This window comes from Schistocerca nitens, chromosome 4, assembly GCF_023898315.1.
Source record: "Schistocerca nitens isolate TAMUIC-IGC-003100 chromosome 4, iqSchNite1.1, whole genome shotgun sequence".
In the NCBI taxonomy this organism is placed as follows: domain Eukaryota; kingdom Metazoa; phylum Arthropoda; class Insecta; order Orthoptera; family Acrididae; genus Schistocerca; species Schistocerca nitens.
In genome coordinates, this window is record NC_064617.1 from 618,685,744 (window position 1) to 618,703,004 (window position 17,261).

The following is a 17,261-nucleotide window of genomic DNA, read 5'->3' on the forward strand; positions in this document are numbered from 1 at the left end:
AAATAAAAAAAATTTCTGCAATTGCTCTACATTTTATAAAAAGTAGGTAGGTTTTGTAAAAGGTAGGACCGTTCCTTGCATAATCCTATGCAACTGCATGTTATTCCTGCTTTCAGCATCCCATAAGAGAGCAGCATATCCATTATTCCTCTGCAACGTAACCCACTTACAGATAAACGTGAAAACGTTGTAATATAACAGAATAATAGAAACATCGGGCATACAGTTCTTTTCTGAGGGACAAAGTTATCTCCTAAGTTAAATATATATTTGAAAATTTTTTTTTATTTCCGTCATATGTAATTAGTAGGAGCGTGTATTGGAGTCCAACGGCTGTATCTATGCGCGTAGTGCATTTCCCCGCCAAGATATCCCCGTATCTCCATGCCTAACGATATGACGTGATGTACCATGTGAAGAGCGTGTCAAAGAATGGGCGTATTTCTTTGCACTGTAACCTTCCGAAATTTGGCATTTCCCGTTCGTGGCATACCACCTGTTGCACTTTGCGAGATAAGATCAAGATAACTGTGATATTTCGATACATGCTGTGATATATAAGCTCTAGCCGCCTCTCGCTATCCATAGTAGCTGCACTCGCTTAGAATCGTCGAAAGCTCCGACGAGTTTCCGACATGAATCTACGAGGTGAGTTACATCAATAGCTTATTCTACCGTCTCCATTTGTGTTTCCTGCTTTTCTCTTTCAAAGGATTTCCAATACAAATATGTTAGATATACACTAGGGATCTTCTCTATACCAGGTACGTTTCTGTTTCTGATTATTAGCGATTCCCAAGTGTATTGTCACAGAGAATAGGGTCCAACATTTTCATCTTTCTTGTGTATTTCGTCTCGTCTGAAAGTTTACCACCTGTGATTTGCAGATTTTTATATTAGTAATTGTAAGTACAGCAAAATTCAGTTAATTGAAAGGCGAATGAACAATCAGGACAAGGTCAGATAGAATTTATGCGTTCGTTGCTTATAGTCACAAATTTAAAACTTACTGAGCGCTCAGTGGATGTATTATGATTGATACCACTCGGTTTAGTTTCTTATTCTACCGTTCCGGTATTTGACAGAAGTTTTTCCGGTATCTTGAAAATCATTTATTTCCTTCGTTCACGAAAACATGATTTTGTTCAGATGGGTCAAACAAGGCACTATTCTGGGACAGAATGTCACTGTTAATAAATGTTATGCAGTACACCTTTACGTTTTAAATAAAAATCGCTTTTCCCTGGCACCGAGCTTTGACTTGTAGTTCGATATTAATAGCATAACACTTTCCACATAGAACTTGAGTAATTTCCTTATGTAATTGTTCTCCTGACTCGAATGTAAATTTTTTATATAATTCTCTGCTCAACCAGTTCGATAGGAATTCTGCCATAATGTATGTTACCATGCGTTAACTTGTTTTACAAACACTTCATTATATTCAGTCAAGATCTTTATTCTTATATGTGTTGTTTAGTAGGTATTGCTGTTTCGTAGGTTTTCTAAAAGAGTTGTCTAACCCTCATTTGCACATGTTAGATATACACTAGGGATCTTCTCTATCTTTTGACAGAAGTTTTTCCGGTATCTTGAAAATCATTTATTTCCTTCGTTCACGAAAACATGATTTTGTTCAGATGGGTCAAACAAGGCACTATTCTGGGACAGAATATCACTGTTAATAAATGTTATGCAGTACACCTTTACTGTTTCTTTGGCTAATAGTACCTGAAGGGGGGTACTGGGTGTGTCTTTGAAGTAATGTACACGAAAGTGGTTTTATCACTGTTGTGAAAGTCACGAAAACAACACTGAAAGGCTTTACTTCTAACGGCTCAGAAAATAAACGACTATCCCAATGCTCTCACCCCAGTTGCTGCACCTCTTTACCATGAATCATGAGGTAAAGTTAGGAAAAGTGTAATAATTCTTTAATTGTGTAGAGTGTTTCACCAGCCGAAATTATTGTTGTTCTTATGGTCTTCAGTCCGAAGACTGCTTTGACGGAGCTCTGTGTGTTACTCTATCCTGTGCCTGCGTCTTCATCTGCTAATAACTACTGCAACCTGCAACCTTCTGAATCTGCTTGCTACATCATTTGTTGGTCTCAACCTACGATTCCCCCTCCCCCCACCATTCCCCCGCCCCCCTAGTACTAAATTTAAGATCCCTCGATGTCTCAGAAAGTGTCCTATCAAGTCCCTTTTTCTAGTCAGGTTGAGCCACAGATTTCTTTTCTCCACTTTTCTAAGTAGTTACGAGACCTATCCATCTAACCTTTAGCATTCTTCTGTAGTGCGACATTTTGCGAGCTTCTATTCTCTTCTTGTATAAAATACTTATAGCCGTTTATCGTCCATGTTGCACTTCCATACATGGCTACAACCCAAACAAATATATGCACGAAAGATTTCCCAACACTTAAATCTCTATTTGATGTAAACAGATTTCTCTTCTTTAGAAACATTTTTCTACCATTTCCAGTAACCCCTCTATTTTGGCCATCATTTTGCTTCCTTAACAACAAAATGTATCGACTATTTTAAGTGTCTCGTTTTGTAATCTAATTCCTTCAGCAGGCCCTAATTTAATTTGACTACATTCCGTTTCCCGTGTCTTGCTTTTGTCGACGTTCATCTCGAATCCTCCTTTCAAGACACTGTTGATTCCGTTCAACTGCTCTTCCAAGTCCTTTGCTGTCTCTCACAGAATTACATTGTCACAGTCAAACCATAGTTTTCATTTTTTCTCCCTGCTTCACTCCCTTATCAACCACTGCTTCACTTCCATGGCCCTTGGCCCTTATAATTGCCGTTCGGTGTCTGTAAATTTTGTCATTTTGTAAATAGCGTTTTGCTGCCTTCGGAATTTTAAGGAGAATACTCCAGTCAACATCGTGAAAAGCTTTTTCTAAGCTTACAAATTCAAAACTACTATCAATGAAAAAACATTCCAAATTTTGCAGGCCATTCTGGAAGACCAGTATCCTATTTATCTTCAAATTAGTGTTTAACTCTGGGCTAGACACGTCTTGGCAAGGACCACGTTGTCTTCAATATTCTCATATCAGCAACGATTTCATTCATCTCATTGCATGTAACTGCCGTTTTTCCTAATCCATGTGTACATTGCGTGTTATTCACATGATGTGTGTGGGAAAATGTTTCAAGGCTGAAACAAATGAGCTAATTAACCGTGATTGTTACATTGCTGTATGTAGTACTGTTTCTTGCACATGGTTACTTTATTTCCACAAAGGTTGATTGTGAATTTTCTTTAAAGATAGTACAACATCCGAGAAGACAAGGCATTTATTTTACGAGAGCTTCACTGGACGTCTTCTGTAATATTGTAGAATTCAGTGGCTACTTTTGTACTACATCACTGGTCAAACTTGTGGTGCACTCAGTACATCAGTATCTACTTAAGTTGAATGAGATGGCTGTAGCTATAAAATGATATAGAAAGCCTCCAGTTCGGTTTTCATAACAAACATATGGGTGCCGATTGTATTTGCAGTAAATGAGGATTCTCTGCTTACAAAAAATTATATGTTGTCGTTGCTTGCTCCATTGTGGGTTAGTCAACATTAGGCGTAGACCGAATAATCGCAAAATTTTCTAGTTTCTGAATCGATCGAAGCCACGGAATCAGCAGTGACAGTTATTCCTTTTAATTACAGACGTAAAACATTTCATGGTGTAATCTAATTATGGCTGCGGACTATCCAGTTGTTAAAAGCCGTAGGACGCAGGAAAAAGACAGAAAGTGGTTATCCCGTTCTCACGAAGAATATTTCCTATCTTGCCGGCTATTTGAGTAAATTTATACTTATGGTTGTTGTATTATTTAAACCAATGAGTAGAATGTAGAGGATTGTGTACGGCACTAGGTTTCCTATTTGCTGCATTACCCATGTAAGTTTCTTTTATTTTTCTTATTCTCTTTTGTATTTCTACTCTCGCAGAGGATTAATATTTCAGTTTACAATCATGAAAGATACAGAACTGCATCTTAATCACAGTTTTTTTTTCATTACGACGTTGTGACCTTCATTAGTTTCAAATGCATGATGCACTGTATAAATTTCATAATTTTGAAGATTCTCGGGCTTTTACCTTAAAATATGAAACGTTTGGCCTGGTTTTGCCCCGCTTTCTTGTTAGGAACATCTGACGTAACAGACGATTCCGATATGAAACCGTATTCAGCAGTGCCGGCTGTAAAGATCTCTTGTAAATCTGAGCCTCATGACATCGAGTAACGTCATTGTTGTAGTTATGTTACTGCCGTTGGCAGACAGTAAAGGTAATGGGAGTATTACGACCCTTTACTGAAAGCTTTTAACTGATAAATGCCGATATAAATGGCTAAACTTTTACGAATGACAATGACAGTAATATCATACCACTGTTCATAACGGATTTAAAGTTCACTTTAAGTTACAACAAGAGCCCGAATTTATTTATTTTAGATGTATCACTCTCCACACTCTTCAAACTGATCTAGAAGCTCAACCGGTATTGGTGTATAACAGTGAGTGATCACAGAGGAAACAGTAGTTTTCCTCGCCTTCCTCTCGTGCAATACACCCTGGACTTCGATCGCTTTAAAACGATTCGTCTAATGCGAAAGTTGTCTTGGAACGATCTTGATTTTTCAATTACAAACATAAGGAGGAAAAATAAGATTATTTGTACTTTACATTACCTATAACTATCAGAAAATGTTACACTGCTTCTCACCATGAATTTGAGACGTTGGATTGCAGTCAGGTTGTCACATCTTTAGCTTTCAGCGAAAGCCTTCTCTAGAAAACAAAACACACAAGCACACATACACATTCATTCACACAAGCTAGCACGACTCAAGCACACATGAGCGCCACATCCGTCTCCTCGGACCAGCAAAAACGGTTCTAGCTGCCGCACATGGCGGTCACGTGTGAGTGAGGCGTTTTAGGTTGTATAAATGAATTCGTGTGTATGTGTGTATTTACATTTCTGGAGAAGGCTTTGGCTTAATGTTAAACGCGTAACAGTTTTTTTCGTTACGCCTGTCTGCAAATCAACAGTTCATCTTTACAGTGAGAAGCAATCCATCCTTTCCCTTACACTGTTCATATTCCTACCAGGAGATTCTGTGACTATCAGATAAGCGTATAACTGTTCCCCAAAGCGTTGAGCACCGGGAGGTTGTGGTCTCAGAAAATAGCCGAAAAATATTTTCGGATTTGTAAGATACACTACTTTAGCAAGTAAATGTTGCAACAGCCTGGTAAGAATTAGATGTTCAGTCATGCCATTCAGTGTTACAGAGCTGGATTTTACTACATTTCATTAAAAATTATTGAGTTGTATGTAACGACTTGAATTTAAACACGATGAATAGTAACTCAACAATTGGCATGATTCGCATTTGCATCAACAAACACGTTTCCAAACTTTCTCACGGACTTGATCTCGGATTCACAGTGAAACACAAACGACAGGTCATTCTTTTTCTGCAAGAGAAATATATAATAGGATTAAAATAACGTTAGAGTTGATATTTTTGTAATGGGAAGAGTAATTCAATGTGGTATCTTCGAATACAGGCTGACGAGTTAGTTTGGCATCGAAATAAAACTTCTTCCTGATGGAAAAGTACATGACTGTACACACAAAAAAAGTCCATTCGTACAGTCATTACAATAACATAAATGTTTCCCAGTAAATAAAAGAAAACTCTCGTCAACTGCACGTCATCCTCCACCAGCTTTTGTCCTTTGTACAAGGCAAGTGTATCATGAGAAACCTTGTTGAGACTCCAGAATTAAAACATATAACTCCAGTAGTTTTCCAGTGTACTATAGAGCCATAGTCATCGAATTTTTTGTTTAAAGAAAATGATCTGTTATCGCTTCATTGAAACCATACACAAACTGTATCATTCGTTCTAGGAATGTATGGAGAAATAATTACCAATAAGTATTTGTAAAACAAGAAGTACCTCAGGCATTGGGTGTAATATGGGCATCGGGTATTATCCATTTTGTTTAAGTTTCTTTCCATCTATTTATTAAAATTAGCTAAAAATTCACTTCTGTGCTAGGACAATAAATGAAGTGGCTACCAGTATAACAGCAGAGGGCAAAAAATATTGGTTTAGCACCCAAAGGCCACTACAATTCCAGTATGATATTCTTTTTGTCAAACTATGGAAAATTTAGTCTTATGTGCAAAGTAAGCTGTCAGTTTCTACTAAATTTTAACAAACAGAATGTCTGTAAGCAAAGGATAATTAATGTTGACACTTCTTCTATTTCAGCAAGTGTATTAACGACCGTGTTGGTCGTAGTTGCTACTGCTGCCGTCCGTGCATCACCTGTAGGGGACTGTCCCCCAGTAGATCCAGTGGACCACACAGACCACCTACCAGACAGCAAAAACTGTTCACTTTTCTACAAATGTGATCACGCAGCACCTGTACTGTTTGTGTGTCCTGATGGGTTGCACTTCAACCCTACACTGGAAGTATGTGACTGGCCAGAAAATGCAGGTTGTGCAGGTGGATCAGCATCAACTTCAGCTCCTAGCTCCACAGCTGCTCCAACAAGCGCTGCCACTACAGCTGCTCCAACTTCAGCACCAAGCTCAACAGCTAACCCTGCTCCAACAGGAGACTGTCCAGCTGTTGGTACGTGCCCACAAAATGAGGATGAGAATTCTGTTGCTAAGCACCTTCCGCATGCCTCAAACTGCAGTCAGTTTTGCAAATGTGACCATGGGAAACCGGTGAGATTCGACTGCCCGGCTGGACTGCACTTCAACCCTACTCTGGAGGTATGTGACTGGCCAGAAAATGCAGGCTGTGCAGGTGGATCAGCATCAACTTCAGCTCCTAGCTCCACAGCTGCTCCAACAAGCGCTGCCACTACAGCTGCTCCAACTTCAGCACCAAGCTCAACAGCTAACCCTGCTCCATCAGGAGACTGTCCAGCTGTTGGTACGTGCCCACAAAATGAGGATGAGAATTCTGTTGCTAAGCACCTTCCGCATGCCTCAAACTGCAGTCAGTTCTGCAAATGTGACCATGGGAAACCGGTGAGATTCGACTGCCCGGCTGGACTGCACTTCAACCCTACTCTGGAGGTATGTGACTGGCCAGAAAATGCAGGCTGTGCAGGTGGATCAGCATCAACTTCAGCTCCTAGCTCCACAGCTGCTCCAACAAACGCTGCCACTACATCTGCTCCAACTTCAGCACCAAGCTCAACAGCTAACCCTGCTCCATCAGGAGACTGTCCAGCTGTTGGTACGTGCCCACAAAATGAGGATGAGAATTCTGTTGCTAAGCACCTTCCGCATGCCTCAAACTGCAGTCAGTTCTGCAAATGTGACCATGGGAAACCGGTGAGATTCGACTGCCCGGCTGGACTGCACTTCAACCCTACTCTGGAGGTATGTGACTGGCCAGAAAATGCAGGCTGTGCAGGTGGATCAGCATCAACTTCAGCTCCTAGCTCCACAGCTGCTCCAACAAGCGCTGCCACTACAGCTGCTCCAACTTCAGCACCAAGCTCAACAGCTAACCCTGCTCCATCAGGAGACTGTCCAGCTGTTGGTACGTGCCCACAAAATGAAGATGAGAATTCTATTGCTAAGCACCTTCCGCATTCCTCAAACTGCAGTCAGTTCTGCAAATGTGACCATGGGAAACCCGTGACGTTTGACTGCCCGGCTGGACTCCACTTCAACCCTACTCTGGAGGTGTGTGACTGGCCAGAAAATGCAGGTTGCTCAGGTGGATCAGCATCAACTTCAGCTCCTAGCTCCACAGCTGCTTCTACAAGTGCTGCCACTACAGCTGGTCCTACAAGTGCTGCCACTACAGCTGCTCCAACGGCAGCACCAAGCTCAACAGCCCAACCAACAGAAGCCCCATCAGGAGACTGCCCAGCAGTAGGCTCCTGCCCACAATATGAAGATGAGAACTCTATTGCTAAACACCTTCCACATGCATCTGACTGCACCAAGTTCTGCAAATGTGACCATGGGAAACCTGTCACTTTCGACTGCCCTGCTGGACTCCACTTCAACCCTACTCTGGAAGTATGTGACTGGCCATACCATGCTGGCTGTGCAAATAAATCAGGATCAACCGCAGCTTCTAGCTCATCTACAGCTTGACCAACAAGTATGCCTCTACAGATGGTCCAACATCAGCTACACCAACTACTGCTGCACCAAAGAGCTCCATGGGGTCAGGTGATCAAGAGCCTTACAAGTCAATGGGATCATGTCGTGCTTATGATCTAGTCCTTATTGTCTAGTATCTTGCATATAAAACCAGCTGTACTGTATATTGTAGACGATGTAGCAATGATTTGGATATGCCTGGGTGACTGCATTTCGGTGTGAAACTACATGATTTTGACTGGCCTTCTTGTACTGGTTGCGAATCACTGAAAAGTGCATTTATATATTTGAACTGTTTATTACGTTAAAATTTTTCTGCTAATGTGATTATGTATTGTACATATTCCTCTCAGAACACATAATAAAGTCATATATTTAATGCTACTAAACTCCCTCTTCATTGGCATGGACGCAACACGTCAGATATATACAAATATGTCTGTAGCTCAACTGAAATGTGCTATACATTTTTGCTTTTATACCTATATCATAATCAGCATTCATAACCGAAAGTATCCTCTAAATTAGCATCCATCTCTATAGGCTCCTAAAGACTACACCTTTGTTCTCATATTAATAACCACGTTATAGACGTATGCTTCTCCTACATTCATTCTCACAACTTGGTAAAGTATTTGGACATATAAACATCATACAAGCTGATCTTCTCAGAGCAAGTAATATGTCTCAAGTGCAGGTTTATTTTAGCATTCCGAAAGCGAACATTTCATGATTAGTCTTCCACTTAATGGTTCTGTATGTCACTCATATTCTGTCATTCAAATGTCATTATGTCATTCAACCATCTGTCAAGTCCTTCCCGCAGTATTGTGTGCCCAATTCATCTTCATTTACTTTCTCTTCCCTTTCTATAATATGGCATATCCCTTGACTTATCGTCCATATATTTCTACCACATTTCAGCTTTCCCTTCTTTGCATATGATATTCATGTAACTGCTTCGCTTGACTATTTCTGTAAGTGGTACATGGATTTGCCCTAGTTATATGTACCTCTATAGACTTCACTTTACACTAGTGACTCGAGCTTAGCCATTGCGTTCCTCCTGCCAGTCTCATTTTTACATGTCTGTATTCCCGTTCACCTGCTTCACTTGGTGTATTTTTATATTTTCTCCTTTCATCAGTTAAATTCAGCATCTCCTCTCATATCCATGGATTTCTACTATGCCTTGTCTTTTACGTATTTGATCCTCAGTAATGCATGACACTTTTACAGAAGTAGGAGGCGATGTTTCGTAAACTGTTGAAATGTAAAATTATTTTGAAAAATATCTTAATTACCTAGACAGTGTTCACATACAAAGATTAATATTTATGAACTAGACTAGTTTTACTTGCCGATGCAATTATCCTCAGATCTACAAAATAGCACAAAACACTTAAGTCCGCCTTAGAACAAGCTTTTTTACGAAGTAATCTTAAAGCTTAATATGTTTGCACGAAACACTAATGCCAAGAAAGTTACGTAGTATAGATAGTAAAAATGTCACCATCTAATGTACAGGAAGAATATAAAAGGTAAATATCGTACAAAGGTGAATAAAAGGCAACCTCACAGCGTTATAGCACACAAAGAAGTTTTTTGCACGTACAATGCTAGTATGAGGCACAGGTTAAATAAAAAGTGTATATACCAGTAAAAATCATATTATGCATAGGAGGCAAATTCAGTGAAAAAATTTGTAGTTGTAACTGCACAATGAAAATGAGACATGTACTATCCTCCAAGAACATGAATCAGATAAATGCACCGGTAAGAAAAGTCATGGGATACTGCATAATAATGTGTCGGACCTCCTTTAGGGCGGCATAATGCAGCAGCTCGACATGGCACAGCCTCAACAAGTCTTGGGCATACTGCCTCTGTAGCCAGCCTTAATTGAGGAAGAGTTACCGGTGATGGATTTTGTACACTAAAGGCCTCTCGATTATGTCAAATAAATATTCGATGGGAAAAGAAATGATAAACAGTTTTCAACAGAATATATGGAGTATGTAGGCAAGCACAATAAAATAAGCAGAAACAAACAAATATGTGAAAATGGATGAATAGGAAGGAACAGACAGAGTGGGAAGTAATGGAAACCCTAAGAATAATGTGTCCCTTAGAAGACAGGAAGTATTCAGATATGTTTGGTCATTTAATATCTAATCAGCCCTATGGGCTGGATATTTATTGATTTCCCAGAAGTTCAACAGGCTGAATTTTGGCCTTTTTTCGCTAAGTGAAGGACATCGAACAGCGGGTGGTATATGTGGTCCTGACTCATTATATACTCAGCAAACAGCTTAATTACTATTTCTGTGCCTGACTGGCTAACAGAAAACATACCACAATCAGGTCAAGTAATTTTGTATGCTACACTATAGGGTAAGTAAATGCGTCTTCTCTTTGGTATTGAATACACACTAGGTTGTGATGACTTTGAATAATAGGAAATTCTATAGTTGCTGCATTTCATCGTTTTTGTTATACTCTGTGATACCTGTTCTAGGTATGGTATTGTACACCTCTTCCTGTAAACCGTTCAAAGGTCAGCAATGGAGCACTGAGAATGGGTGTAATTTTCAATTTTATTTTTCTATGGGAGATGTTTTCAATCAGGACAGGACTGCAGCTATCAGTTGGGCAATAAATTTTATTGTGTGCCACTCTGCTTTGACGTCCTCTTTGAACATGGGAACGGATATGATTTGAGCACCATTCAGTGGAAATTTGCATGGTTGTGTGTTACTGGGTGCTGTGACCAGGAAGGTACTGTTGTGTCTGTAGGTGCAGTTTTTCTATAAATTCTTATACAATGTGTCTGTGTACTGATATTAGCGGTGAGATCTAAGAAATTTATGGGTTCCATACCAATTTACTTAAAAACAGGGTATTTTTATGTTGGCTGTTTAAGTTTGTTTTAATTAAGGTGACCAATACTGTAGTGAGTTTATTAGAAGGAGCAGTGAATGAAGATAAAAATGGGTGGATGGATGTATCTTACTTATGTAGTTTAGTAAGCCCATTCAGTCTGAAAGGAACTGCATTCATATTAGTTAATAGCTTTGATCAAAATCAGAAAATATGATTTTGCATGAACTATTTACACATTTAATATCATATCTAAATAATTTAGTGGGGCCAATAGGAAAGCATTAACTTTTTCCACAAGATCAGACTTCTACAAAAGTAAAATACTAATGCCTTTATGTGATTTTGTGAAAATGATCCCTTGCTTGTGTAATTCCTTTTAATGGTTTCGATGGTGTGAAAATCATTAGCCTATGGAGTAATACACTCAAATGTTCTTCCTGTCTTTAGGGCATAAGAAACTAAATATTTTGTTTTTCTGTCTTTAGTTAAAGCTTATTCTGTATCTCCTTTCATCACATTTAATTGATTTTCTGATAGAGGATGGAATGGAGAGTATTAAAAACCTTTCTAAAGCACCTTTTGTTCATTTGTCGAAATGACAAAGTCCCACAGGCTAATTATATATTGGGAAAGCCTTTGTTTGCAATTTAGGATTATTAGGTGGATCCACACAACTAAACACAGGTAACACCTTGTTCTGTAACAAGAACATATCATGAAGATAAATCTAAACATACTGATAAACGTCACCATCAAAAACATCAAAATCAAATCGATGCAACTTCGATGCAGCAGTTACATCTATCACTTTTATATGAGTAGAGTTAGGTTAACTGGCTCACTTTTTAAAAATTTTTCATAATCATTATCTGTGTAACTCAATAACATCAGGTTTCATAGGAAATGTGAGTTACATTTTTTCTTTACAATGTGGTGCCCAAGGAATCCGTATTACATTCTATTTCTGTGAAATCTGAGGCAATTAACTGACTTTGAAAGTGATCACTTCTCCTAACTGGGCCTAGCTAGAAAGGTTAACTGATCCAGGTAATAAAATCAGAGAAAATGTATTAAATAAACCTAATTTTAATTTTAAAACATTGTAAAAGTTCATTGCAGCAACATTCAGTTGTTAGCCGTTGATGAAAGAAATAGAACTATTAGAAATTTTAAATAAAAACAGTGTTAGCAAATACGATATTCAACCAAAATGAACACTGAAATGAATCTGTGACGTAAGTATCGAAAGGGATGACGAAGTTTTGTAATAATATCAACAGCAGTAACATATGCATTATCATCTGTTACAGAAAATCTGTTGGAAGGTATGTGCCACTTGAACATCAGATTGAAGAGACTTCTCAAACTCACCAACAAAATAGAAACTGAGTCTTTTCTTAGTCCATACAATTTAACAATTATTAAGTCAAAAGTTTCAGTTTTTGAAAAATCGTCATCATCCTCAATGTCTTTGTCCAAAGAAAAGCCAGATTTTTCTAGTACCAAGTTTTCATTTGGCAATCAATCCTGATCTTATGGAAAATGTTTCTCTAATTTTTTTTCTTTGATTCTCTGGCAAAGGTTTATTCTTCAGGTGGGCCTCTGCAGATGAACTTGTAACAATAAAAGATTCTCCTTTCTTTCGCCATGCCAATCTCCTTTTTAGGGACCACAATGTGGATATGGAAGTAAGACTTCTGAACACACAAATTATCCTGCTTGGAGTTCTTGGTCCTGAGGACAAGAAGGAATGTGATTACCAACAAAAGTATTAGATGTAGAAAGCACTGAATCAGTAGCAGACACAGGAGAAGACGCCAGAAATAATGCTGAAATTGTAATAGCAACTTTCTGAAACAATTTTAATTTTTAGATGGCTCAAAAGTCTGGTCTGTCACAGATGAACACAGACAATGCTTCATTGCTGAGAAACATTATTCCTGTCTTTGAAACCTTTGCTGATATTCGATGGAGCGAAAGCAGATGAAAATGTTTCAGTAGGCCTCTTATGTCACAGATAAGAAGTGTCTGACCAGGATGGTTTAGTAGCCACCTGATGCAAGCTGTGTTGCAATAGGACTTGAAAGGCCCATAAATGGCAACATCAGATGGTTGCATTTTTTTACTGCATTGTGGTGATATCAAAAACTAAATTCGTGGCGCAAGAAAGTAAGAAATAATGATTTATTTAAAGAGATCTAAAGTACATTTTATCACAATTACTGTAGCGAATGATGTAAAATATTTTTGAAATTAAAAGGATCTATAAATTACAAAAGTAAAGAATTATATTGGAGTTAACAGGATAATACTCTAACAGCTATGGTGTCCAGTTAACCTAACCACATATTTCTTTCTTTCTAAGACACTGAAAAACTGTTTAACTAAGGTTAACCAAAAATATATCAATCTGCTGTGCAGAGATAACACTTCGAGCTGTTATGAGGTATTTAGCTTCCCTGAAATTGTTACTGAACTGACAAATAATCGATAAACAAAATGAGCAGCAAAACATTTCTAACCTCTGGAACTAAACAAAAGAATTGCTTTTACCTTTTCTGTCGTCTTTAGTAACTTAATTGGTTTGGGCTGAAGAGTTTCTTGAGTTATCTGATGGAAGACACAGGAAACAATATCCATTACAACTTACAACCCAGGTCCAGTTGACTTCACCTGCTCATTTAACCTAACTCTATTCGATCATGTTGCCAATGACGTGATAGCACTTCATTTCTTCCTTTATCCTCTAATACTTTGGGCCTGCTATGCGTTTATTTGGAGTGGCAGATGTTCCTCTTGACTTTACGGTGATGTACAACGGCGCCATTTTACGTTGCAAACACTGTTTCTTAAACCTAATCTGTTGTGTCAACTTTGCTTTGTACCTCAATACCTACAATAAAAGACCAACCTCTGTACCGCGATGGCAAATTTTTCAAGTTCTTCTGTCACTTCTTGGCAGAACAGCATAATAATAAATTAAAAGAACAATAGTGCGTAGGTTCTAAAAGATAAATTTATATGGTTAACCATTTTTTGCCAACAAAGTCATAGACAGACTTAAACTGATTATTACTGGCAATGAAGTTACAGTGTTTGTAAACAACATTGAAAAAGATGGTAGTCTTCTAGGTTGAGACACAAACACACAATGGACATCACCTTTGATGGTGCACTTATAGTTCAATTTAAAAAGTAAAAAGTAGAACAGTAGGAAAATATAAACGTAATAAACAAGGAAAAAAGAAAACTAAACTCTAAAAAAAGTGCCTATGCTACTGCCTACATTAAATAAGAAAACCCAATAAAAGAAAAAGAAAATTAGTACTTCACAAGACTGCTTCAAGATACAGAAACCAGCTAAAAGAACGAATTAACAATTGTGACAGTAGAGTATGTGGAATACATATGGTCCATTGTACAAACTCCTGTTCACAACTGCTTAAGCTAAATTCTTTGAATAGCACGGGAAATGCTTTGTACAAACCTGGCATAACACCTAACCGGAGTATAAATGAGGAACAGGTTAACTGGAGATGCCAGCCAGGTTAGCTAGTTTATCAGGATACAAAGTTTAGGCGATGGAGGGAATAGTTAGAGAATCAGGCAGAGATAAAGATATTTTATCAGAATTGATTGTGAGATTAAAGAGGAGAATAAAGTGTGACTTCGTCCGAATTATTTTGAAGACTAGATGATGGCCAATTTATGTATAGATTTTGTTTGTTAGAGGAATGTGTATTACAGCTTTAAGTTGTTGTAAGTGAGGTACTGTTGCACACGACTGAGAAATTGAAACCCTTTCCTAAAATATATTGTTTCCTTGGAGTAATATACATTTGATATCGGTACTTCATGTATAATATAGCCTATTGTCGTATAGCCTAGTTGTTTTTGTAAACTAGCTGCATAAAATGATAACTTGTGCCAAAATAGTGTCTTTTACCTGGTGTTGTTACACTCACTGCAGTATTAGAAAGATTTACTTCGTTTTATTTAGCAGACAGTCCCAAAATAGACCGAACCAAATCAAAAAAGGACGCCAGCCTCTGTCGCTATTTATGTTAACATATTTTTCGTGTGAGACAAAAATATCGCGATTTTTCATGCAACAAAATCTTTGATTTAACACTTATGTCCCAAGTTCACTCAGTCAACAGTTATCTATAGCACAAAATATTGTTCACTCTTATCTACCATTCTGGAACAATTTTCCATCTTTTAGTGTAAATATTGTCTGCCCCGATAGCTGAATGGTCAGCATGATGGACTGCTGTCATAAGGAGCCCAGGTTCGATTCCTGGCTGAGTCAGGGAGTTCCTCCACTCAGGGACTGGGTGTTGTGTTGTCTTCATCATCATTAAATCCCCATCTGGCGCGCAGGTCACCCAATGTGGCGTCGAATGTAATATGACCTGCACCAAGGAGGCTGGACCTGCCCTGTAAGGGGCCTCCTGGCTAGTGATGTCAAACGCAAAAAAGTGAAAACATTAACACCATGCGTTCCTTAATGCTGCAGAACAACAAAATTATCTCTGAGCAACCAATATTCCCATAAACATGTAAACTATTTGTGCTTCCTCATACTAAATTTAACACAGTAGCATTAAGAATAAAGTTAGTACCTTTTCTTTAATGAAAAGGAAAAGAAAAAATGATACTTCCTCAGGTGTAGAACACAGCAGTTGTGTTTCTTAGTTATTAGTATTATCCTTGTAACACCATAGCTCTAATGCTGTAATGATTTATTTTGCTTTTTGTTCATTTTATGTTTCATCATTGAGCTTCTGTAAATGTTTTTGATTGAATAGATAACACAAAATTGTATACTCTTTTCTATGTTAAAACTTTGATGTTGTAGTTTGATTCTATGCAAAGTAGTGTATCTGTACTGTAAATATTCTTTGTCCCATTTGGAGGGAACAAAACTTACTGTATATGATTGTAATTTTGTGTGAATAATTTTTGTAGACATGTTAATATGTGCAAAGGTTCTGTCTTATTTAATGTATTTGTTTGCTGTTATGTAAACTGCTGATCCTCACTTAGGGCTCTTAGTTATTCTGTATGTAAAAGGTGTAGGGGTTCCCCTCGGGAACGGAACAGCGCAACGCGCGCAAAATGTGGTTGGCATAGGTGGAAAAGGTGGAACTGATAGTCAGTCGGGGACGAGCTACCGATAGGATATGAGCTATTAAACTGTGCACTGTTTGGCAAAGTGTGCATATTGTGATGATTCCGAGAGAGGCTTTTCTTGCTTCTTTCTAAGGCCTTGGATGGATGGATAAATAGCTGGGCTATTCTGGAATGTGTAACTATCTTCACCACCAAGAAATGACAGAGTCCAGTAATTCTGCCTGCAATTCCACCTACCAACATGCAGTTGCCGCCACATTGCGCAATCATTGCAACGTAATATATTAGGATGTACAGTGAAGGATCAGCTTAATGGATGTGTTACTGTGCTGAAATATAAGGTAATTCATATCTGAATTTATGTACCTACCTTGACTTTTCTCCTCATCATAACACCTATCAGGGTCCTTTCCGTTTGAACTAAAGTGATTACCGAGTATCCTTACTGAAAGTACGTAAAAACTCAGTTTGCTAATTAATGCCTATTGGACAGAGTAAAGTTAAAGTTAATGTGGCAAGAGAGTGAGTTAGAGTTAATGATGCTTGCTGAAATAAATTTCCTAGTAAAACTGATTATTAATGTGTTGTTGCCAAATTCAAATTTTTCAAGACTGAGGTTTATAAAGTTTTGCTTAGTAAATGATCACATTACTACCTGTTGTTAATCGCAGAAAGTGAGCTAGTATCTTACATAAATGTTCATTTTATGTCTCATGGTAGTAAAAGTGGAAAATTGCATAGTAGGAAATTATATGTTCATGATTACTAAGTGTTTGTCTTTCTTGTGTGCATATTAACAGTATAAAGACTACTCACTTTGTGTAAGCCCTGAAAGTAATAGTGTGTTTCAGTAGGTGTTATCATTTTGCAAATAGTTTGTGCTGTTCCAACTGTTGGTTTCAATCTTAAAACATAGGTGTGTCAGAGTTCATTGCACTCGCGTGTGGCCAAGTCTAGGTTGTGTTTGTCCGTTATAGTTACTTATACCTACTTTCTTAAATGAGAATGTTAATCATTCTCTTGCCTAGTTAGGCTGGCGGCCGTTTTCTTTATCCGTTG

At 38.1% G+C, this 17,261-nt stretch overlaps 1 protein-coding gene across 1 annotated transcript; it reads left to right on the forward strand.

The window, feature by feature from the left end:
• Positions 1-532: 532 nt before the first annotated feature.
• LOC126251323 (chondroitin proteoglycan-2-like) lies at positions 533-8,562 on the forward strand. Its single transcript, XM_049951655.1, has 2 exons — positions 533-648; positions 6,313-8,562. Exons 1-2 carry the CDS (start codon positions 636-638, stop codon positions 8,172-8,174), a joined length of 1,875 nt encoding a protein of 624 aa, XP_049807612.1. The 5' UTR covers positions 533-635; the 3' UTR covers positions 8,175-8,562.
• The last annotated feature ends 8,699 nt before the right edge of the window (positions 8,563-17,261 follow it).